The sequence below is a fragment of the Papilio xuthus genome, unplaced genomic scaffold (genome assembly GCF_000836235.2).
Source record: "Papilio xuthus unplaced genomic scaffold, Pxut_1.1 DF828142.1, whole genome shotgun sequence".
Lineage (NCBI taxonomy): Eukaryota > Metazoa > Arthropoda > Insecta > Lepidoptera > Papilionidae > Papilio > Papilio xuthus.
Genome location: NW_013530507.1, coordinates 7,112,559 through 7,137,495, shown reverse-complemented (window position 1 = coordinate 7,137,495; position 24,937 = coordinate 7,112,559). Strand labels below are relative to the sequence as shown.

General features: G+C 36.0%; 1 protein-coding gene across 1 annotated transcript in view; it reads left to right on the top strand.

Annotated features, from left to right (window-relative positions):
- The window catches only part of esn (espinas), an 80,950-nt gene that overhangs the window by 9,269 nt on the left and 46,744 nt on the right, over window positions 1-24,937 (top strand). The window contains exons 2-3 of the mRNA XM_013307076.1: window positions 270-1,163; window positions 22,718-23,231. Coding sequence (XP_013162530.1) covers window positions 367-1,163; window positions 22,718-23,231 — 1,311 coding nt within the window. The 5' untranslated portion in view covers window positions 270-366. The remainder of the gene's footprint in view (window positions 1-269; window positions 1,164-22,717; window positions 23,232-24,937) is intronic.

The following is a 24,937-nucleotide window of genomic DNA, read 5'->3' as shown; positions in this document are numbered from 1 at the left end:
TAATACGCATTTCACAGCAAAAGCTTGTAGTGAACAGTAAAATGTAAGTAAAATGAGTAAAAAGCGTAACTTAACGACGGCTCGGCAGCCGACTGCCGGCTGTCGGCCAGTGGTAGCGAAATTATACATAATAACCTCCCAGCAACGATATGTAACAAAAGCCGGGATAGATAATGATCTACTCTTACGATTTATGACCCCGTTCTAATATAGATAGAGTTAAATTAATAGCTAGCTCACGAAGTTATACACTATGTCCTGCGTCACAGCTATGGAAAATGATCAAATGCACCAAACGACCAGGCACTTCCAATCTGTAAATAAAAGTGTGTTAGTTTCTTGTAATTTAGCTAAAAAGCAGTGAAAATGTCAACAACAAAAATGGCAACTAGAGAAGTGAAATCTTCCAACTCAGCGAACATATTAATGTGCAAACAGTGGTGGAAAGTGTGCTGGATGTACGGTGATCAGGAAAAGTACTACAGACAACTCTATGGCAAGAGGAAACTGAACGCTATGAACTCAGAGTTTCTAAACTTTGACAATGTGGACTCAAAGCGATCCGGCGCACAGATAACTGAACTAACAGACGAATTCTTCGATAACAATTACGGTTCACAAATAGACCCTGCACCGGATGAAAGTAACGCAGAAACGAAAGCGTGGTTCGGTGTCGAATCGGAACCGATCTACGGTTTCGAATCGACGTGGCAGAAAGACCAAAGAAGACAACCGATTCGTCAAAGCTACGATGATTTAAATAACATTCTTGATGAAAATCTTAACACAGATGCTATAAAGACGATGCTACAGAACGGACTACCTCAAGAACCTAAAACGAAGCTGTTGGATTCCAAAGAGCAAGTTCATCGGAACGGCGAAGTACTCGGAAAGACATCTAAAACAGTTTGTAAAACTAAAAAAGGTGCAATAGTTACGGAAGAAACTGAAATTTGTACGGACGGAAAGACGTCTGCTAATTTAAGGTTTCAACGGTCCACAGTGAAAACGGGTCCTAATAAAGTTAAGGAAGTGTTGCAGCCGGTGAAAGAGGACACAGTGCTAGTCGAGTGCTCGCGACGAAAGTGTGTGGGCGACAGGCTGACCACCACCACCAGGACATTGGTCACCGTCTCACAGACATCCACGACCTCTTGCAACGAGTGAGTAGTTTCGAATATTTATTTCTCTACCATTGCGTAATAACATTACCAATAACATACTTCTGGATTTTTTTACATTAAATATTATATGAAGCACATTGTTATTAATACTTCTTCATCTAAAACAAAAACACAATAATCAGGAGGAAGCTCCAAGCTGTAGTGAAGTGGTTTACGCAGTAATTTAACATCTTTAGTTTTTCTTTATTGGATTATATCTCATAACAATTTATGCTTATTTCGCATTCCTTCACAACTTCAATATAGTGTTGTTTTCGCGCACGCCTAACGCTCTTCATTTCCTCAATTTGTTTGGAATTGCTCAGTAGTTGGCAGATGGCGGCCCATTGTCTGCTCTGGTTCCCGCCAACGTCTCTGCCCGCACTTGCTTTGCAAAGATGTTACTGGGAATATAACGCTGCTGCGGTTTACCATTCTTATCTAAATTATACGCTGTAGCGAAACCAAGTAACTTGAAATATAAGATTATAAATCACTTCAAATTAAGTTATTTCTTCTACAGTTTAATTTTCAAAACCTCCAGCTGTTGTGATTAATTAAGGGTTGTATTGAAATTATTAAATGTAAAAAGGTCCGTCGATAAAAAAAAAAACATGAATTATGGAACAAACTAACTCGCTCAAAATTTTTTCAAACAGGTATTGCTCAAATCGTTTTAACTAACACTTTAAAAAGCGATCGAATGATAACAGCGAAGTTGAAATATGGCAGTAGTTTAGACGAGAGAAGGGTTCATTTTTTGGAGTTTTTTTACTTGGACTTGATATTTAATCTCCATTAGCTTTTGTCATGGAATAAAAATAAATTAAATTATTTTCATTGTTGCATCTGTTGCTTTATCTGTATCGCGATTTGTTTCAATGTATTATAAGGATACATTTTTCCATACTTATTGGAGATAATTAGGTAAGCCACCGCACCACTAATTGCAAATTACGTCGACACATACAAATTGTGATTCTCTTTACAGTAATTTAATTAATAAAGAGAGTTTATCTTTTGAATCAGCATTTCTAAAGTGGAAGACATTTATATTTTTGTTAAATTTGGTAAAAATAACGCGTTTTCTTTTCATTTATTGTGAACTTTTACAGACATGTTAAGCCTTTGGGATTGCTCAAATTATTTATGTATTTAAATTAAATCAAACACTTTTAAAATACTCTACAGCTATGTAAAAAAATAGTGAAATAATATAAAATGATTTACAATGAACTCACCGGTACTTTACCCCAACTATTTTCAGTTCCGCGGAATATTTACCGCGGAATGTCGTAAACATACGGCTTCGTAGCGACCTCTATCGCAACAATCTGGCGCGCCCCGCCCTCCGCCCGCCGTCTGCCGTGAGAACATCCGCACTCACTTCCGATTGTAAAACATTGGCAAATTGCACACTACAATATTATGTTTACACTTTATAGACCGAGTGAAAATCCATTCACATTAAGTCTAAACTAACTTTTTTTTACCGAGGAATCTTGCTAAACATGTAATTTTAAGCCAAAATTATGATACTCCTCCTAGTAACACAAATTAGTTCGCCCGGCGAGTTTATATTGTCATGGAACGTGTTGATACGTATTATTTGGTAACCGTTGTGTTTAAATACGCTGGTTACCTTATCTCAAAATTGATACACGTGCATTCATTAGAGATCACTGAATGCCATTTAAATGTCAAGGTGCAACGTATCGCAAACCGTTAGCATAATTATCCGCAACTGGCTAATGCGAGCCAATGAATCACTCATCGTTTGTTTCTGAAACCAAAATCTTTGTATAAAACATATCGTCATCCCTCTCATTATCTTTCATAAGACAGAGATAACAATATGTTTGAAATGGAGATTTTTGGTCTTAGAAACCAACGATAAATGTTTTAGTGCTTACTATGATTTTAATTTCATATTTTTACACCCTTTTACGGATTATTTATTTGAATTTGATTAGATTCTAATGACCTTAAATCGTTCATGAGCAGTAATAAATAAAAGTTTAAATATCCATTTCAAAATAAATTTCCATTCAAACAAAAAAGTTTTGTTTGTTGCTTAAAATTTGAGTAACTTTGATAAGAAATTTAAATCGCCAATAGAAATCTGAGACCGTAATGTTTCTTATGAATTTTATTTTATTTACTATAAAATGTTTAATCTTAGACGAAACTACGAGGTACAGTGACAGTAACATGCGTGGTAGCTGGTTGCCAGACTTTCTCTTGTGAAGGGCTGTCGGAGAACAAAGTAAACACTTACCTCTCTACTATAATCATGTCAATAAAGTTGTCATAATGTACATATTTAAAATAACGGTAAGAACTTGTTCATGTTTTTTTTGAATGCAACATGTAATATTTTTATTAGAGGTAAAGAATGTTATATTATGAAGTAAATACTAATTCTATTTAATTTTCGTAATTAGAAACAGTTATACACGTGTATATATGTCAGGGTGGGAGTAACAAACTTATGTTGAACATTACCAGTATGACGAGGTCCAGCAGTCCTTGCAGCACGAACATAGAATAACTAATGTAAACGTGCCACATTCTGCTAATTTGTTGAATTCATGAATTTCAAATCGCCTTTGACGTTGTTGAGTTTATTAAATACGTTATAACATTCTTGATGGCAACCATTTCATTCGAATAGAGTAATTTTGTTCTAGAAGTAGACATATGCTAAAGACGATACGCAAAATATGTAGGCAAGTTGTGAGTAAATGAAATAAAACTATTTTTAATTGAGTAATAATTACAAAGATATGATGGACATTTTTATTGTAAATGAATATAATTAAATTCACTATGATATACCACTATATCTGGAATAAATTGGTGCGCGCTCTTGTCATACATAAATTGTGAACAAGAATCAACTTACAGCGTCTAGTGATGTAGCGCGCTGTATTAAATGTCAATTATAATTTTTACTATTGCTATTACTTAAAAATATTTATTAAAATGTTTTCTAAATGTATTCTTCTTTTAGCTCCAGAGCCAAACTTTTGTACCAAAACTTTTTCCATTTTGGTCTGTATCCCGCCTCGGTCTTCTAATTTACTATGCTAAATATATTTCACAATTTATGTGTGAATTAAATTTCTTACTTTTAACTTAACTCGTTATCGTTACTTCAGAAACATTATCTCTAGAATATGTTTGTTTGTTTTGTTGAGAAATATTCAGTAGTTAGTAGTAGTCACTAAATTCTTGACCGTAGCGTGCCTAGGAAATTGTAGACTTACCCCACGAAAGTAACAGCCCTCCAAACGGTTAATGGATAACCGAGAGATGAACATAATTACATCGTGCAACCGCACGCCGACCGAACGCCGACCGCATCCCGACCACGCCGCGACCGCGCAAAACGATACAATTGCGCTGCGCTGAGGCTCAAAGCCGGACTTGAAATATTAGCTACGGTGCAAATTAGTGCCCTAGCTGTTGAATAATTTATGATTTTCTTAAATGCTAGTGTTGTTTTTTACACCGCGGCAGTTAAACTAGCCTCTGCAATTATAGCGAAGTGTGAAACGTTTTTACTTTTGTTTATTCATAAATTCAAAATACATATTTGCATTTTTATGGTAACTGTTGTATTTAACTCAAGATCCTTAATTCAACTTAGATATTTATAAGCTTCGTCATCTCGCCTCAGGTTTCCCGAAATCAAAACGTGTAATAATAATAATAAAAATATGCAGTCAGCGAGTTAACTATACTTACCATTCATCGCGTTTCTTGGGAATCAGTTGTATATTACATATTTGTTCACGCGGCTCGCCTCGCATTCGTCCCTCTCTTCCATACGGCCACCCTGTGACGTCAGAGCGGGACGGCGAGATGTTGAGTCTCCCGGTAGCCGTTAGCCGCGAGCATGCGATGTTTGCTGAGCGCTCGACGCGTTGGCTTTACTAATTTACTGAAGAAAAGCAGGTGGTATTTAGGGTGTGGTCCTACTTGTGAACAAAAATTAGGAGTTAGTTCTTTATTTCTGGAAACTTAAAATTACACGTATCGCGCAGAACTTCTGAGTAGCATTAATCGCTTCTCAATTCTAGACCCATGACTTTAGAACATCGGTACTGAAACAATTACATAAACTGTTTCTCAATTGTTCCTTGACTATATAAAGGTGTCTCTCTTTACGTGCTTAAATCATAGTTCTAATTTTATACATAACCCCATTTATAAATCCAACCTCCAGGAGTACGACCCCACCTTTTGTTGCAGTAGCGTAGTGGTTGAGAAGCAATGCATATTGATACTGCAGCCCGATTTAACCCGGTGTAACCAGTCATCCCAAAGCATCGTAGCGCCCGGGACAACATATCACCATCATCATTAAGTAGTTATCAATTGATGTCAGAATAAAAAGGAACCGAAAGTTACAAAGATAACCCTTATCACTAGAAATAGTGTCTTATGCGATACTTTGTATCTTACTAAAATATAACGTAAGTGCAAAGAAAAAGTAAGCATTTGTATGTATTTTGTTTGCACTAAGATCAATTAAGGTTCTTGTATATTGGAATTTAGAGAATCTGTTCTAATATAAAAGTTAATGAGAAAAACCGATTCGTTGTAATAGTGATTTAAATCGAAATCAGCAGCCGTGAACACCGACACTGTGTACATTGTACACGGTGGCGCCGGGGAATATGTAATTGGTGGCGAGTGCACAGACAGCTGAACAGGACTAACATTGCACGTTACGTGCTAATGAGCGGCATGTACAACTGTGAACATGCACGTGCATTGGAATACGTTTGCAGAACAAATTCGAACATCATTTGGCGCCAAACCGGCGAGTTTAGTTTACCATGCTTTTTAAAGGGTCTGTTAGTTCTTTTCACACGATGTATGCCAGACGATTTTTTAATATTGCTACAAAGTCGACACAAACACTTTAACTGCCGAGCCGTTTAATCCGAGTTATTTATAAGTCTAAGGCAGAATAATACTAAGGCATTATACAACCAATTAAAAATACCTTTACAAGAAGCTCAGTGGACTATCGTAAAAGTGATAAAAAACAAACCGTATCACCGGTGACACTCGCGGGCGCAAGTAAATCCATACGCACAGACAGACGCGCCGTGTAAGGTATCCGACAAGTAGACGATAATTAGCGGCCACATTCCCGGCCCAGTTGCACTAAGTACACTTCGGTGTATCGCAACGCTTGCACAACGCATGTGGCCTTACAACATAAATTAATTGCAGTCCTCTATCAATTACTGAGGCGACATTATTTGTAGTCAATTCGGAGAGATACGATATCAACGTATATAAATCAAGGTGCGCGCTACGAGTGGGAGGATTTTCTAGATTTGTAGATCTAGCGCAACCTTGCTGTGTGTTTGATGTACTCATATTTGTTGCAGTGATTGTACCAATAGGAATCATGGATTGTATGAAAACCCAAAGTCGTTATGTACGCCCGCCCTCTGTTTCTATTTAACCGGACACGAGAAACAACTTGGTTTTTATTATACAGAATTTTTATCAAGTAAAACTATTTATCGTTGTTTTATTACAACGTTTATTGTGAAACGACTTCGAGAATCAGATAAGCTAAATGTGTATTCACAGTCCTATGAATATGCGTCTTTTACGAGCGCACGCAAATGCTCGCGGCGAAGAGTCGCATGAATAGAATGATAAAAGCCTTTGGCGCTCAGTCGGAGTCCAGCGAAACTACACTAATTATTGTGCAGAGATATCGACTCAATGAGGCGGTAAATCAATAGACTCTTATCAGCGTTATGTTGGCTCTAATTGACGTTTTTATGCCGCGTCGGCGGCATGTAGGCGGCACTGTTATAGCCCATTGAAATTATATGACAAACGAACTGCTCTGCCTCGGTTTAAGGTCACGTTTCACGTGAAATACATTGAGTTAACAGGGACGTATACTTGCAAAGCAGTTGCAGTACGCGGGCGCAGGAATCACTTAATTCAATCCCTCCATTCTTTGCCCGTCACTGACGTCGAGCACAACGTTTTAGCATGCTGTTGCGGCAGGTTACAGTCCTTTGATTTGTCTATCAACATTGTTTTAAAAAAATACATATGGTTAAATAAATAACAAAAAAGTCTTCAGATGAATTGTCAACCTTTATTATTCGTCAAACTTGAAGAAAATTCAAAACAAATGTCACTTCTTTTCAATTTGCTTAGTAACAAGATAAGACCAGGGGCTGGTTTTTACTCTTACGTAACGTAAACTAGATAAATGGTGTGATACTAACACTGGTTTCTACAATTTTGGCATTACGTCAAGTTCTTCATATGTTTTAGATTCTAAGAACAATTGAAGCTTGACTATGGACGTTATCTATGACTACTGACTGACACACGCTTAAAACTGCCTTACTTATCTCAATGCAGAGTAAAGACCTCATCTTAGTATCTATGTTAAGTTGAAAATGTCGCCGCGATATGTTTTATAGAGCTATGAAAATCATAGACCGTTACATTATCTAAACGTAGTTAAGGCAATATCAATCAACGTCAACACAAGTAATGGAAACTCTGAATTTTAATAACATATTAAAGTTCAATCAAAAAACAATTTGTTCCGAAAGCTCGACAGTTCCAATCAGACGGACGAATTATCACACATCTATCAAATACAATGGGAAATTATTCAATAAACTTTAATACGTCTTAAGGTGTGTACCGCTGGCAATTTGATTTTATATGCTGTCTGTCATAAAATTAAAAAGGAAGTCTTCAATAATTTCAAGGAATGAAGTCATTAAAAACAAGTCGGTGCGTCCGACGCTTGGATTACGACAGGACTGCCCAAATTGTTTATTGCCTACACGGTTACTGGTCAGTACATAACATATATTCAAGTACGTATGCATTGAACATCGTATTAATAAGGCGCAGCTGATAGCTTTACAGTCTCTATTATATATATATACATATATATCCTTCATTTGCTTTGAAACTAGTGTTTAGTGTCAAAATAGAAACTGCTGCAGAAGAATATCCTGGCGTAACAACTTACGCTAGTATTTTGGAAAGAGCTGCCGCTACTCAGAGCCGTGGTTTCTAGAGTACAGATTGCCTTGATGATTTCCGACCTTCGAAAGAAGATGGCAGTTTAAGAAGGGTGTCCTTAATCTATGTTTAATACATATTCAAAGCAACAATAGATAAAACAATAATGTATTTGTGATACAAGAACAATCATAGATTAAGAAAAATATTCCAAAAATTCTGTACCAGAATTTCACAATGTTTATTGTCATATGTTAATATCGTTTATATTATTCTCGTATGTACTAAAATTACGCGTCGCCCTTTATATTAGTTTTATCTCTTTATAAAATGTTTTGAAACGTTTTACTCGTAGCCAAAGCCAGAGAGTGTAATAACGTAATTACAAGCGGCCTTTTATATCAAAACTTTATATTATTTCCGGATCACATAAAGTCAGCTTCATAAAATTTCTCGGTAGAATGATTGCCTCGACTTAAAGCGTGTAAATGTTGTTCGACATTTCTTTGACATCCATTAAGTTTGCACTTAGAGCAGACATTAAAAGAAAATTACCTGCAACTCTAGGAAACTATTATAATGCCTTAAATTATATTTGCCTTCTGTACAATCTTCCTTTAGAATGTGACAATATACTAGTATTCTTGTCGCAATGCAAGAGCCACTTTTGGCGAGAAAACGCTGAAATCAGAGTTTTTTTGAAGTTGATGTGTAATCTATTAATGATAGGTAGCTTACTTTGGAAATCTACTTTATCCATTTTTATTGGGTTTTCAAAAAATAAAGGGTGTTAAGAATCCGTAATTGCCTAAGCAACATCTCGGTTTATATAATGAAACAGATGGAAATACACTACATACTAAACTTTTATTTTTTGTACGTACGTCTGTAAGTACAATAATAGTATAGTATGAATTGTAAGAAACATGCGCAGGCGCGGGAGCGTGTCGGTCACGGTCGAGCCGCGCCGCAAGGTCGTCACGTCACATCTAAAACCTCTTTATTCTTTCCATTGTTTTGCTACCGCAATCTGCTCTCGCGTAATAATGATTTCGTACATTATGGTCTAGTCGTGGTTATTACTTATTTCATTCAACTATGGATTCACTATACTTGTCTGAAATATTTAATATATGGGAAAAAATGTGCTAACCAACTGTTGTATTGTTCTTGGAGCGTAATGTAAGAGTAAGTTCAAACAAGATGAATTGCCTTACCTCGTTATTACACGATCGTAACACAATATTTTTGATTACAAAATAATATTATCAAAATGTTGTAAATGTAACGCTCGGAGCTCGGAGCTCGGAGCGAGGCTGATTGATGAGCCGGTGTCAGGCCAGCAACGGTCGCACCTCACTAGTTTTTTGTCAATCTGCAAATTATTCAAGGTCAAGCTTCCTCTCTTTAAAAATTGTATCGTAAATTCAGTTTAATATTATATCTCGGATAAAATGATATTCTTTGTACTCATATAAATTATCAATTTCATTAAATAATTTCAACAAAAGATTTATATTAAAACCATTGACTCGTCTCTAATTCACCAATCTTTTACGAAGCCACGAAGATATTTGTTCTGCCTATTTCTTTTTATGAATACCGTATAGATTAGGCAGTAATTCAAACTAAATTGATTGCCTATAAAATTAAAAATGCCCCACTCATTAAAGTTGGAACATACAGTTAATTACCTCGTGTCGTGTCGTGTCGTGTCATGTCGTGGAATGTAAACAAACCTAACAAGTGACCGACAAGCGACGTGAAATTAGTCCAGATATTAGATATGGTCTCGTTTTAAATTATCCGACAGGAAGTTATTAGTTATGAATCAAATTGAAAAATAATTCAGTGCTCGGAGTATTGATTGCCTCTGACGTCATTAACATAATGACTTTGCTTGCAACGATGGTGCAGCTGATTCTTATTAATTATTAATATAGCTAATTTGAAATAACAGTTTTTGACTTTTCTTTCTATTAAATAAGCAATTGGTACGTGTTGTAAAACTCGCCGGTCGGCCGGCTCGCTTTTATGTTTATATCCGATTTAATCTCAAGTTTGTGAAATCTTTTACATTGCAAATTGTAACCTGAAGTTTAAAGTGATGTATAATTAATTAAATAAATCAATTAATAATTAAATATCAAAAGACATTTGACAAACCTAAAAAGTCTGCGATAAGAGATTCAATCAAGATATCTTTGAAAACTTAGTTTTTAAATCTTAAGTTTAAATAAATTTTCTTTCAACGTCTCTGGCTGCTTAATCTATTTCTCCTACAGCTAGGGTAAATGCAGTGTTTAAAGTGAGGGCAATTCCTCGTAGAGACACGTCTGTGTCGGGAGCGTCTTATTCATAAAAAAGTCGTAGTCGCAGTCGCAATCGCAGTGGCAGTCGCAGGGCTGGCCCGGGTAGAAGTTTATTGGCGCATTGACCCATTTTGCTATTTAAAAAATGTCAGGGGTTGCACAATACACTAATAATTATAACTTTGTAAAGCAATGTTTAATTAAGTTAATAGTTTTAAAGGCTTTGAAGGATTCTGAATAATCACATTTTGAAAATGAAATTTAAGAAATTTCTTAAGATATTTGCGGTAAGTATATACATATGTATTGTGAATTGAAAATTGGAAATTAGAATATAAAATAAGTTATAATGAATCAATTTTTGCTCAAGAGTTTTCACTTATGTATTTTTATACTGAGACCATACATCAAACAAAAGAATTAAATAGATGAATTCTTAAACAGGATGAGACTTGAAGGAAATGCTAGAAAGTGTTGTGGCAACCCTGACGCTAGCTACGAAGCATCCAATCTTTACGCTCTTTTTATGCTTTGCCACTTTTTATTTATCTTTATTGTTTTGCCGCGAGCGCATCGTTTTGTTTGCGGCCAGCGGCAGTGCAGCGCTTATCGTCGACAGATTATGCCTGCTTCTAGATTAACTTTATTTCTTTCTTTTTATTCTTACGATATTTTTAAACGGCGATGTCTGACAGATATCGAGTGGCAAGGCTCAATTTATCTGCCGCACCAAAGTCGGCAATATCTTAAATCGTGAATCAAACATTTGTATTTTAATTACTTTTATAATTCCATTGGGTTTTATTATCGTCTTTTTGCTTTAACGACTGTTCATTGCAAAATCGATGTCTTTATTTTATTTAATTTATTTCGTATGTAAGCTTACAGTATGTTTAGGTAGGTCGTGCCTTAACATTTAAATAAACTAATTTAAAGTTAACATCCACGATTTTTTTTATTCATAAGTATCCATTGTAGATGTTATCAGATAATCTCTGGTCCCATTTGTTACAAAAGGTTTAGAATCCGAGATCATTTCGTTGCGTTAAAGATAAAAGCGTAACGTTTAGTTGACGTCCGCAAGACGTCTCAATTAGGGCCCAACAGCCGTCAGCCGACAGCCGACACGACAGACGGCTGGGACCATAACGCCCTGATGATAACTGCAGATAAAGTCACATTGTGTCACTATACACACATTCTGACACAACTAATGAACTGTGAACATTTTTACTAACTAAAATAAAACAAACGACTGTCACAAGCATTTCAATATTGGAACAAATGTATTCGATTTTCAAACAAACAAAAGTGTTTTGTTTTTTACAAATCCCTAACGTTTATTTTTGAGTCTTGTCTTTCTGTTTGTTCCAGTATCCTATACCACATTTAGGTCCTTGATCAGAGATGTCAATGATTGTAATCTCTGTTTACACAGATAAAAAATCTTGAGACATGTATATTGTACTCAACTTAAAAAGTTATATTATTTTGATGTGACCTTACCAACAACATTTGGCACAATACGCCACAAGCTATGAATGGAAAACAAAAAGAATCTCAAACAATAAAACGTGAAGCATCCCGGAATGGCTATCAGATGGCGCTGGGGTCTAACAGAGATGTTGCTCAACGGCCGCCGCCCGGCAACGTTGAATTGATCGTCGTGTCTCGGACGTACGAATGAGCATCGGCTCAATGGGCCGGAACTCCTGAGTCACGCTCACTACGCCAGCATCCACACTTTTGGACATTATTTAAATTGTAGTACAAATTATTAGCTATTTAAAAAATTATGTAATAAATTCCAGGATTAATACACTTGTAATTATGTATCAACTGTTTAGTCGTTTATGTGTAAGATTATTTCTTGTCTCAGCTAATCAAAATTATTAAAACTACTATTTATTATAAAAGCTACCAGCATGGCGGCCCTAACAAAGATGTACTGTATGTAGGCAACATGTACCTGTCATCGGCTTGTGCCCGTGTCAGCCGCAAGCCGCAACTGCTAAATGCGATTTGAATATTTTCTTGTAATCCGCACAACTTGACGCATCGGACACGATGAGCTCTGTATCACGGATCACGAGTCGTGCTTTTATATCTTTATTTCAAACTGAAAAGTTATTAGCATATCGTGTTTTAATATTGATTGATCCTGTATTTTATTTGTATTTGTTGTGTGAATAAACATATATTTTTTCTTCTTCTAATCCTTTGCAAAACTTGCTGTATAATTTCATGTAAAACTTTTATTTCCATTAAAATATTTTCTTATAAAACTTCAAAAACACAAGATAATTTCGAGAACATTTTTTTTACATCAACGTAACATACAAATGACGCAAAATGAGTAAAAAAAAGAGAATTTTGATTTCAAGCAACGAAAACCCGATACTCTGAGGGAGATAAAGTTTCGGCACATTGTGTATTAACGAGGTTGGTAGAACAGAAGAATTATAATGTTATACGAAAATAGACTTTAACTAAACGGACTTTAAGGTGATAGTTGTTTGTCAGATTAATTGTGGAAGGACAAAAAAGCTGGAAAGCCACCGGTATTCATGTTTGCGATGGCTGAGATGGAGATAATGTCCTTTTTATATATCGGTTATTAGCGACATTGCGGGCTCGGGGCCCAACCCTCCAACCCGACGACAGCGGAGTGATGATATCCCGCGATACGATCGCATACTGACAACAGATCTATTCAATGTAGTCGGGGTATATTCTGATTATTTTGATTTATTTATCGTAATAATTATAAGTTATTACTTTAGATTTATGAATTGGTAAAAAAACATATCAAAAATATTTTAGACATTTTTGAACACGAACTTAAAAGTTAATTTCATGGCTTTTAACCTGAATAAATATCTATAAAAGTGGAAACTAAAGTGAAAGCCACATAGACCTGTATAATAATTAATAAATTATTTTCTATGAATAAAATAAACGATATCACTTCCTCAATCAAATAGTGAATGACACAATCTTTATCAATAAATATCGATGTTAGAAACAACTGTAGTTAAGTCAATAAACTATAAAGTTGAAGATATTTCTCGGGGTTCTGGAGAAGGTTCCATGTTGCAGCTGAGGTATAATAGAGGTCGCCACATTAGCATATGTGAACGCTGCCTGCATTAATAAAGTACAAATTATTGCTTTCTGGTGATGTAATTAGTGTTGTACTTAGATATATCGATCAATTTGACAGTTATAGAAATCACACACATCGCACAAAAAGCAATAGAGAAATTCCATTTAATGTTCTACTTAATATTTCACTTAAAGTTACCTACTTGAAACTGTAAGGTGTAATAGTAATTTTAATTGCAAATTTCCTGTTCATTGTATTCCATTGTTTTGTTTACGCGCAGAGAAAGCGGTGCTGTCACTCAAACATACCAAAGGTAAGAATGGTACAAGATGCATTGCATAACATAAGAGAGTTATCGACAAGCCGATAACATCACTAGTAAAGCGCGACTGACGCGTCGCTTTCCGCGAACACGGAGCCAATTTGCATTTCAAATATCAACAGGCTCACACTCGGTCTGGACGCAGGATTGTTGCGCTTTTAAATATATCAGAACGCGTTCTGTTCTAGGAGCAATTAAATATCTATAAGATTTTTATAGTACGAACGTGTAAAATGACAAGTAAAAAGTATGCTATAAATATTGTAGGAGTCGTTGATTGTCTTATTGGTGAACTTCTATCAATAACTAACAACTCAGTGTCAGATTGCTCATCTTCGGAATTGATTTACCGCATTTCACTTGTAAAACTTCCGTACACATAGGGATTTCTTTACGCTTCTACCGTAGACGCATACTTTTTCTCTCATGTCGCTGCCAAGAAATTATGACCGTTAGTCATTAAAATTATTAAAGGTTCCATTAATATTTTATATTTAAAAGGAAAATAAACAGATGTCGACCTCCCACGAAGAACTCCACTTCAGTCGTTAATAACCAATCGTTTCGATGTCACTTTTTGCTTTTGCCGCTATTTATTCTGCCGAGTTCAATTCGGAACTAATAAAAATCCGAAATAATTATAACTGTGCTTTAATTAAGCGGCATTACAATTAAATAGAGTGTGACGGTCTTTTATTATTTACAAAAGAGTTGTCCGCCGACAACGGTTTGCTCGGGACGATTTCGACTCGCGTTTTTATTGAAATCGATTTTATTTATTACGACGGCGAGATCTCGATTGTGGCAGTCCATTAAGCGAGTCGATAAAGCTCGCGGTCGGTATAAAATATTCGATTATCATTAAATAACATCATTCGTTTTGTTCGGTGGCGGGTTGCAGCGGGCCGGCAGTACCGCGAGCCGAGAGCCGCGTGTAAAGTGCGCGTGCCCCGCCTTTTTCTCTTATTGGCATTCTGTCGGCTCGATTGAAACCTTAAACAGTTTTTATGAAAATTAATTTAAAATGACATACTGCAGAAGGGGAATATTAATATTCATAATTGACGGGCACTCATAATAACAATTCCAATAACAATTTATGCATACACTAGCCACTGGCCACACTGACCGCGGTTATTTGCATCTCTTCCGGAGAAAAGCGGCGTCACACGATGCCACTTTTCCTCACTTTCCCTTGCGCTCGTCTTGATTACATCTTGAAGTAATTTCACAACCACAAGCAACGAAGTCATATATCGGTTTGGTTATTGCAAATATAGTTGTACCGCATACTGACTTAAATCTCGAGAGAGTTGACGAAATCTGCCACGAAAATTTGTCAGTGTTTAAAAAATATATATCGCTACATATTTTTTAGCAAGGTACTGTCCACTTTTGATGCTTATAATATAAGAATTTTGTAATTAAAAAAAATGATAATATCTAATGTAACGAAAGTGAACTTTGTTTACATAGGTATTAGGTTAAAAATCCATTAACAAGGCTCCATTTCTCGCATCTTCAGTAAGTACGTGACTATTTCACATCGTAAAGTATACATAAGTTAAATGAAGAAACTTCTGAGGAAGGAACGTTTTGAACATAACATAAATCATCAAAATACTTCATTAACAATGCATTTGTTTGTAGTTACTTTCTCACATGCTCGTAATAACAAACAGCCTTGTACGTAGCTAGGTAATAATACGTCGTTTTAGTTACTCGTTTATAAAGATTATCCTAACAAGAAACCTTATTTAGAGAAAAGAAAAAGTCCCTTAAAAATTATGAAATCAATTGACCTAGCCCCGCAAAATTGTGCTTTGCAATTTGCATTTAATAATGCGAATTGAGTTGGAAAAGCTTTATAACAGCATAGCGTAATATTTCAAGCTCATACGATGAAGATAAGTCGATTCCTTATTAAGACGTGACTGTTATCATTAACAATTATAAGACAGGAAGAGGAGAGCATAACTCTTCACCATTAAAATATTCACCAATTAAGATAATTGCGAGCTGGACGACTGTCATGGCGGTGAGAGACGACCGCGCTGCACTTGATCCTGTCATCCGCAATAGTTTCTTAGAATCGCTTCATGGATCTAAACAAGGTACTAGATATTTTTAATCCATTAATTGTACTGAAATAAAAAACGTTGACAAGAAACAAGAATCTGAATAATGAAGATTTTTTTATCTTAAGTACATCGTGGTACAAACAAAAATATTACATTAAGATACAATGACATCAATTGCATAAATAACGTTTGGTAGCGGCGCGAGGAAGTCGCGTAAATCAAGGCAGGTGTCGGACAGGTTATATTGCCTTAAGCCACGGGGAACAGCGGGGTGTCGCGGGGGGGTGTGGCGGGGCGGAGCTATCGGAGGATTATCATTTTTGACTACAATCATCATAAAATACATGGAGAAGCGCCGAGCCCGCGGGATAACGACACACAGATGTCATTAACATTGTAAGCATTTCCAAACGATAATAAACTCTTGAAAATCTTACAATTTATCTGGCAATTAATATATGTTTAAAAACAAGATTTGTTTCATTAACAAAATCCAACGTTTTATAGTAATACAGCTAAAGTAATTTCCTGTAATGTTAGTCGTATAATTAATTATAATAATCGACTGTCGACTTAAAAAACTACGTGTAATGAATCTTTAAAACCGTCGTTGAGTATTTCATCAACGGTCAAAAGAATAACAAAGCATATATCAGACGTGTGAAGAAAATAAGATGTTATTAAAAAGGCTTGAAAAATTGGATCTTCACGTTTTCAGGCAAAATGCTCATTAATATATTGAGTTCTTTAAAAATACACTCACCCTCACGATATATCCCTAACGGAGTAAAAACAGTTTAACTTGTTACTAACTTATTTGGCATAATGCGACAGGCAACGAGCTCATCGTCGCTTTAATGGTAAATCCAACTGTATTTTGTTGCAAAATCCATTGATACCAGCCGATTGTAAATCGAGCTCTCGACTCTTTTGGTGACAAAATAACTTTGTTTTTTGTAAAAATCCGTTACTCAAATATGGTCTTTAAAACAGGAAATAATCGTACAATTTAAAAACATTTAAATTCAAAAAATACTTTAATAGTTACTACTCTTTTCCTTTGTATTGTCTTCTTCAACTTTTACTTGTGATATAAGACTTTAGTTTTACATTATAATACTAAAACCATTATTGACATCGTTTAGTCAAAGTAACATTTTCACTTGTATTTTACAAATTTAAATTATTAAAGTTGTCTCCTAAACTAATCGACTCTGACATCAGTTCGAATAACAAATTGCCGCCATAAATAACGGTCGCCATAATTCAAAATGGCGATTCAATATGTCCGCAGCATAACGCTGTTATGTAACAACTTTACATTGGTCACGCTGTTATGTTGGGCTGCATGATTGATTATTTCGATCAGGCCATTATACCGTTTTTAATTTCTCCAGCAATAAGCTTTTTCATATTTAAATTAGCCTATACATACATTTATTTTATCAGCCATGTAAATAACCTCCAAGAATCACAACTTCTTTAAAGCCTTCTTGTAAAACTGACTACATCTAATTGTGATCACCATTCAAATTGTTCTGCGATTTATCTGGTCTTCTCAAATCAAACAATGTAGAAGAGATAGCAACAGCTTTACCAATTTTACTAGCTACCGTCAAGACTATAAATTGTAAAAATCTTTCTTCTTAACATTTTTATAGTGAACGTTTTATAGAGTTAAATTATGGATATATCGATAGCAAATATTTATAGCGTCTCTGTGTTATGTTCTCACCACACAATGTCAACGATCTAAGAAATTGTTGTTAACTTTCATTCATATATCTTTATACAAATATACACTTTAAAATAACTCGATTAGAAACTAGAATGCTATAAAATCAACCTACACTTCATGGTTCAAGACAGACTGGTCATTTACATACTATTGTAGTTCAGAAGCCATAAACAAGCTTGTAACCTGTTTAATCTGTAATTTATGGATCATTTTCTCGATCGAATATTGTCTTGAAATAGACGCAAATAACGGCAAATAGCTACTCATTGCCGGCCTATATGGAGGTTGTACCAAGCAATACGCAGCTGTAATATAAGTAAGGACTTAAGTCCTTCACACAGAATTCTACATAGATGTTAAGTTTCTTTGGCGCGGTCTATAACATCTCTCTTGCTATTTCTTTTGGTTGTTGCGGAAAAATGAAAACTCCTTTCTATATTATAATTATGACCAGTTATCCAAGATTTTTTAAATGTCTTTAATACTGGGGTTTTAGAAGTACAAAAAATTTTTTACTCGTATTTATATCCAAATAGAGGGTCGCAAGGCACGCAGGGCGCGCAGCCAGCAGCCACGGTGCGAGATTATCAAGAAAAGTATGTGGAATCAAGAATTTAGAAATGTCTTGATAAATCCTGCTTTATGAGATTATATTTACCACCAAGATTCGTAGCTAAAATACGTAAATAACACAAAGTAATGTTTACTTCTCACCTTACCTCATCTAATAGCAAAGTTATGTAAAAGAAAATTGTGCAATCAACAGTTAAAGCTGTACATTAATGTATATATTATATAAATCCATATCCTCGTGTCCGCAATCGTCAGATATAACATACATAATTAGATCGTCCATATAACTTCGTCACTTAAAGATCGGATTCTATGGTCACTCTTTTTTCCCTTGTTAGCCTGCATAATAAATCGCTAAATGCCTGGACGGGGTGAAAATGCACTACTTTTTTCGTCACGAGCTATCGTTTTAACACCTCGTTATACAAGAATTTTGTGCCCGTTGTTATATACAAATTAAGACTCGTCGCACATGTAATTTATTTTAATCAAATTAGCTGGTTATTACCCAAATTAAAATATATAAAGTAATAAATATCTGACAACATACCTACCATAGAAATATTACTTATATACTTCCGAGGACCGATACGAGCCGTTCAAAACGTAACAAACATTACAATGTAACTTCTAATAAAATAAACAGTTAGTCATGATGAAGATTCCCGTTCTACTTGAGAGATTCAGTAATATAACGATTACTATACTAACATACAGTAAAGCATTGCTACTTAATAGTAACAAACATAAATTGTAATCAAACGATATCTATAAAGTAATTTATGAAGGCAATCATACAGCGGAAGAGGAGCGGCTAAAATGAACCGAGGGCGAAACAATAGCCTTTCACGCTCGACTTTACCTTTGGTATGAGAACCGTTTCATGGTTGAACAGAAGCCACAGAGTCAGCGCAGGGCAGAGACAGTCAATGGAACACACAGCGTGAGATGAACTGTACTTTAGGAAAGTTTTAACTCGATGTTAATCGATTAGGTACAACATCGGTTACTTCCTATAGTTAATTGTCAACCAGTTGAATCGATTATCGTTTGTCAACGCTTAGTTAATTAAGAAAGAGTTTTGATTAATTTTAAGTAATAATACGGATAAGTTCTTTGTAGTTATCACAGTAGATTATAAACTTAGTGAATAACTTATGAATTAAATTGATTTTTTTCACCGCTTTATCCGTCTAGTCAGTAAACGTTGAGAAATAAAACATATATATTTCCAATGGGAGTAAAGATCCTGTTTGATATAAAGACCTGGTTGCTGCTGACAGTTCAGCAAGGCAAGCATGGTGTAGTAACAAGTAATAATACGGAAATGTTCAGCTGCAGTTGTTTCAGCGAATTAAACAAATGCCCAACGGCAAGCTCTCTCATCCTGACACCTGCGTTTGGTACAAGTGATCAGAGGATGGACAGATTCGTTCAAAATTAATATAATCTTTTTTGCTATGCATTTTAATTTGCATACAACTACTGCGTATAACTAAAATTTATTACTAGTTTATGAGAGTAGTTTTGATGTCGAATGCATATAACATAAAATAATTCATTTTAACTTGAACAATGATACATTGAATCACATATTGTGTTCTTGTATACTACATGTTACGAGCACTTCAACAAAAGAGAAAATTGCCTACTTAATTGCTGACATCAACTTTAACCTGCTAAACAACCGTTATAACGCGATAACGGAATAATAATTAATTACATGTTTTTTTTTATAATAGCAGCTTTGTTATGTCCGCATTGTTGAGGAGCGCTTCTCTTTACATCCCGAAAATAATTGCCTTCCTCGTTGTAATTTGTATAGTCACATATACTTTTTGAACTTTTAACATTTACTATTTAACGAAATTGATTTCCTTTGACATTACTTGACCTTTATTAGTTATAACTATGTCAAGTAAGGTGTTACGTGTCCATAGACACCCTAAAAATTACAGTTTACGAATGCGGTATTTTTACTTAAAATACTTCTTAAGAAATATACAATATTTTTTTCATGTAAAATTCATTTTGATCTCAACAGTTTTGACTGAGAATAAAAAGGAACATTACACAGGTGTCACTGCACTCAAACAATCAGTATAAAATACACGTGTTACATTTATTTTATCTTACTAAAACATTTAGCCTCTCTAAGCTCTCTACCGTACACCATTATTTTACGCGGTTATGTGGTATTGAGGTCATGTAAAAAATATTAAAAATTGTACCGCAAGAGAGCCATAAGCCATGCGATGGTATGCTGGGCACATTCAGCCCCCCGCTCGGCGACGGTGAGTATGCGGGGCACATTCGGCCCCCGACATGGGAATGCCCGGTACATCGCCGCGCCGTGAGCGTCATACTGAACGGTCGATGTTCGTTTGTTTACATTGTGTCTGTTGTCCTTCCGTCGTGAAGCAAGTTAAACAAAATAAAACACGAGATGAAATAAAAAAATACTGTCAGTCAAGTGATTAAATGGCTACGCATGACAAAATAAAAACTAAATGGAAATTAGAATATAAAATTAAGCTTCCAAGGTGCTATTTAAACCAAGAGCAATTAACTCTTTCCACTATTAATCAGTTGTGTTTTTTATTCAATTAATGTTAAATAATAAATTGTAACTGTTAACAGTTAATGGTTGGATAGACGAGTTTCTAAGGAATACCATTTTCCTTAGTAAAAACGTAAATAACGTTAATTAAATACTTAACTAACGTTGATTATAAAATATATATTGTTATAATGACTAGTTATAATTTGTGTTGCTGTACAGAACAAGCGCAATACAATTTTAATTGTAATCGCTGCGATCAAGCAGTGGCATTACTTTGGCTCGGCCGGTCTTTGAATAACGCCGACTGATGTCGATTGTCGATCGCTTATCGATCCTCTGATCCCGATAGATGGAGCTCCAGCGCCCGACACCTGACGATACTTACTATGTTACTGTTATTCACATTATTAACCATATTTTCATCTAGTAGCATTTGTGGTTTTTACTTCACCGCACTTACTGAAGTATATAAGTATTAATATATTATTATTTATCAAAAGAAAAGCTTTAAATATCAACTTTAATGTGTACATCCAACAGGATTTTATATTAATTTATGTCTCCATGTTGTTGCCAGTGCGTGGAGTAGAGCTAGTTTTTAGATAAATCCCTTAAATTACACGCGATTGGAGTTGAATTATAATTAGCACATAACTTGTCTCGCTACAAACCTGCAGGAGCGCGGTGAGGGGGGGGGCGGATTGCGCCCGCGCATCCTAATTGCCCGCCGACTACGAGATAGCTATCATGTGCATTACGTTCATCTTATCTCTGATTTAATCGATGTCAGAGTTAAATAAAAGTGTTTTTATTTATTATCACTTGACTTACTGTTCTTAACCTTTTGTAATAAATCCGGTAGTAAATGATTTGCGTAAAATCACTGAAATCCTTTAAATATACTAATAAGTATATATTTGTAACAATTGAATGTATAAATAAAAGATATAGATAGAGTATAGAGATATATAAACGTAGATTGTAGCGGCAAGAATAAATGTAAACGCACTTTGCGCCGCTACGCATTGTTTTCAAGAAAAGTTCTTGAAGTGACGCCATGTCCATCTCTCGACGACATTCCACAATAATCACAAAGACGATTATAATAAAATGTATTCAAGAACGCGTGCGATTTCTAATCGATCGGTCAATTAATTTTACAGCTCCAGCATTTAAAGTGCCAGCATTTAATTGCTTAGAAAACTTGTTGTAACTCGTTTTGTGCGACTTTCCACCCACCTTGTGTTGTGTAACACGTTCGGGAATTAATTACTTTGTTGTTGACAATACATTATTGCTATAGAATATATTAACCGGTCTTCTTCTTCGCGGCAACAACACTGCAAAAAATTACCTTCGTCAAAGTTGATATTTAATGAGACAGATTAATTAATTGTTGTCATATGTTTAACAACTTCATACAAACTGGCCATACATACTAAATACGTTATCGAAAGCCGCACAGATTATAGAAGTACATACTTAATATGTACAATATAGAAATTAAACAAAAACACAATCGGCATAATTTCTTCAAAAGACAACATTAATCTCGGACAATTGAACAAGTGAGCATTAATCATGAGATAACCACTAAATCATTTGGAGCAGATAAATCAATCGATGCAGCGGCGACCCGACCGCCGACTGACACGTCACGATCCCGACCCGACTAGCAGCAGTATTGATGGACCGACACCGACTTGAACTGATTCTTCATTCAGATAACACCTGCTTCCTTAACATAACATACATAAATGTTTTTCTTTTATAAGGAGATTTTTTGAAACACATTCTTAAACGCTTTCTGTTTGTTTCCAGACCCGTATGCCGCAACTGCGTGGTGTCGCCGACGGGCTCATCCCCGCCGCCGCTGCACGAGCAGGCAGTTTCGCCCCCGCCGCCCGCGCCGCCCTCCCCGGGCGCCTCGCCCCCCGCGCCCCACGTACACCCAGCTCTGCCCTCTCCGCAGCCCAGCCACAGCGGCTCCTCCGCACCGAGCCAATGCAACTCACCCCACCCCTACTCCTATCCTAACTTTCGGCGCAGTCAGCCGCCGCCGGGCCAGGCGTTCCCGGAGTACAACCTGCTGCATAGCCATAGCGTGTCCCAGCTGCACCAACCCGGCCAGAGTTACCGGTCGCCGCAGTCCCCGCAGTCCGCCATGTCGCTCTCCCCGCATCCCGCACCTCAGGGCAAGCTGCGCGGCCTGCTGGAGCACGCCGAGCGGCTCATGAAGCCCGGGGACCCCCACCGCCACTCGCAGAGCGATGACGACTCCGGATGTGCCCTAGAAGAGTACACGTGGGTCCCGCCCGGACTTCGACCTGAACAGGTGAGAATTACGGTTCTCGTATGTTATGGAAAAAATGCATGTGAATGTTGTGCTATTCGCTGCCGAAAAGATACTCGTCCCTACTACCAGGATTGGTGCCAGCTTTAAAACAGTAACCAGGGCTTGTAGGTGAGAAGAGTATTGCAGACGAGGTGTAAGTTTGGGCATTGAACTTTAAATCATACGATGGCAATATTATGTCTAGATAAATCGTTGAGATCGCGCAATCATATAAATAACTTACATATATGAATAAAGTTTTCAATGTTCGATATTCTGATCACGTTCTAAAATCTCGCAGCGGTAAACGGTCGCAGCTAGCTCGTCTGAACATCTGTTATTAAAGCCACAAAATGTCCAAGCTATTGCGGAATAACTTACATTTCGCGGCTGCATAATTCCGCGCATTATAAAGTTGAAAATCCCGTGGCACATCAATCGAAACTACAGCCATTGTGGAGAAATTGCAATAGACATTTGAGACGGCTTCGGAGGACTTCTTCAGCCCTTTGTTTCCACAACAAAGCTATTGTTTAAAGAGTCTACTTATTTTCGACGTTTGTTTGCGGTTGTAGAGAACTATTCTCGAGCTCCGCCCGTCATTTCGAGCAACGTTTTGAACAGTTCCATCGTTATTAATATTCACATCAAACAATACTTTTGCCGTCGACAGGTTCTCGATGATTGCTACATTTATACTTCGCACAACTATGATATTTTAAAACCACAAAACAAAGCGAAAAGAATGTTTTCTTACTCTATCTTTTAGCAAAAATACCTTCTTGATTTAGAAAATAATTACAGTTATTGTTTTACTATAAAACTTACAAGCGCACGTGTTTAATGATTTTGTTACAGTTTCGTATTCTATTCTTATCTCTAAGTATTTAAATAAATGACACAAAATGATTATAATTTCGTGACACATATTGCTTTCGAACGATTAGCGATTATCCTCCCTTTGCCGGTCTCCATCTAAATGTGATTTGTGCGTCCGACTGTCATCTGTCATTATTTACACATTAACTGTTGCGCAGTTCTCGCTCAGAAGTAAATGTTGATGTCTCGAATTAGGTAACAAATAATTTGATCATTTCTCGTCCTAATTTCAGTTCTTGTGATTACAATAATCCCAATTACGAATATAAATTACGAAATGCAAATCATGGAAACTTAATAACGAATTTAATGCGATCAAATATTAATATTTTAATATATTTATAACCATGTAATATTTATTTCTTTGCTTTTAAACAATTCAACGTAATGATAAACGTTGCACAAACTTTACCATAAAGTAAATAAACGTTGAAACCTTTCGCACTCTGAGTATTTGAGAGGATCGTAAAGTTTAATGCTTTGAATACAAAATTAGATCGCGGCATTTATAATTACTACAAAAATAAAGTAATAAGAAGCTCGAATCGGGAGGCAACGGAGCAAAAAATTAGAATGTTCCCGAGGGGCGCTCCTTGAGCCACTCCCTCCAATACTACACTTGAGGTTACGGAGCCGTGCTTACGCAAATGGACGACGAATTAACTCGCTTTTTCCTGACGCTCCATATTCTTTAGGGTTAAATATAATAGATTCCGTTTCTTTTTGACATCAACGTAAATATTTCGTATTGTGCAATATTTATTTTTCTATGCAAATAGCTTTGGATAAATTTCTTATTCACTACATGTATAATTGGCGCTTTGAAT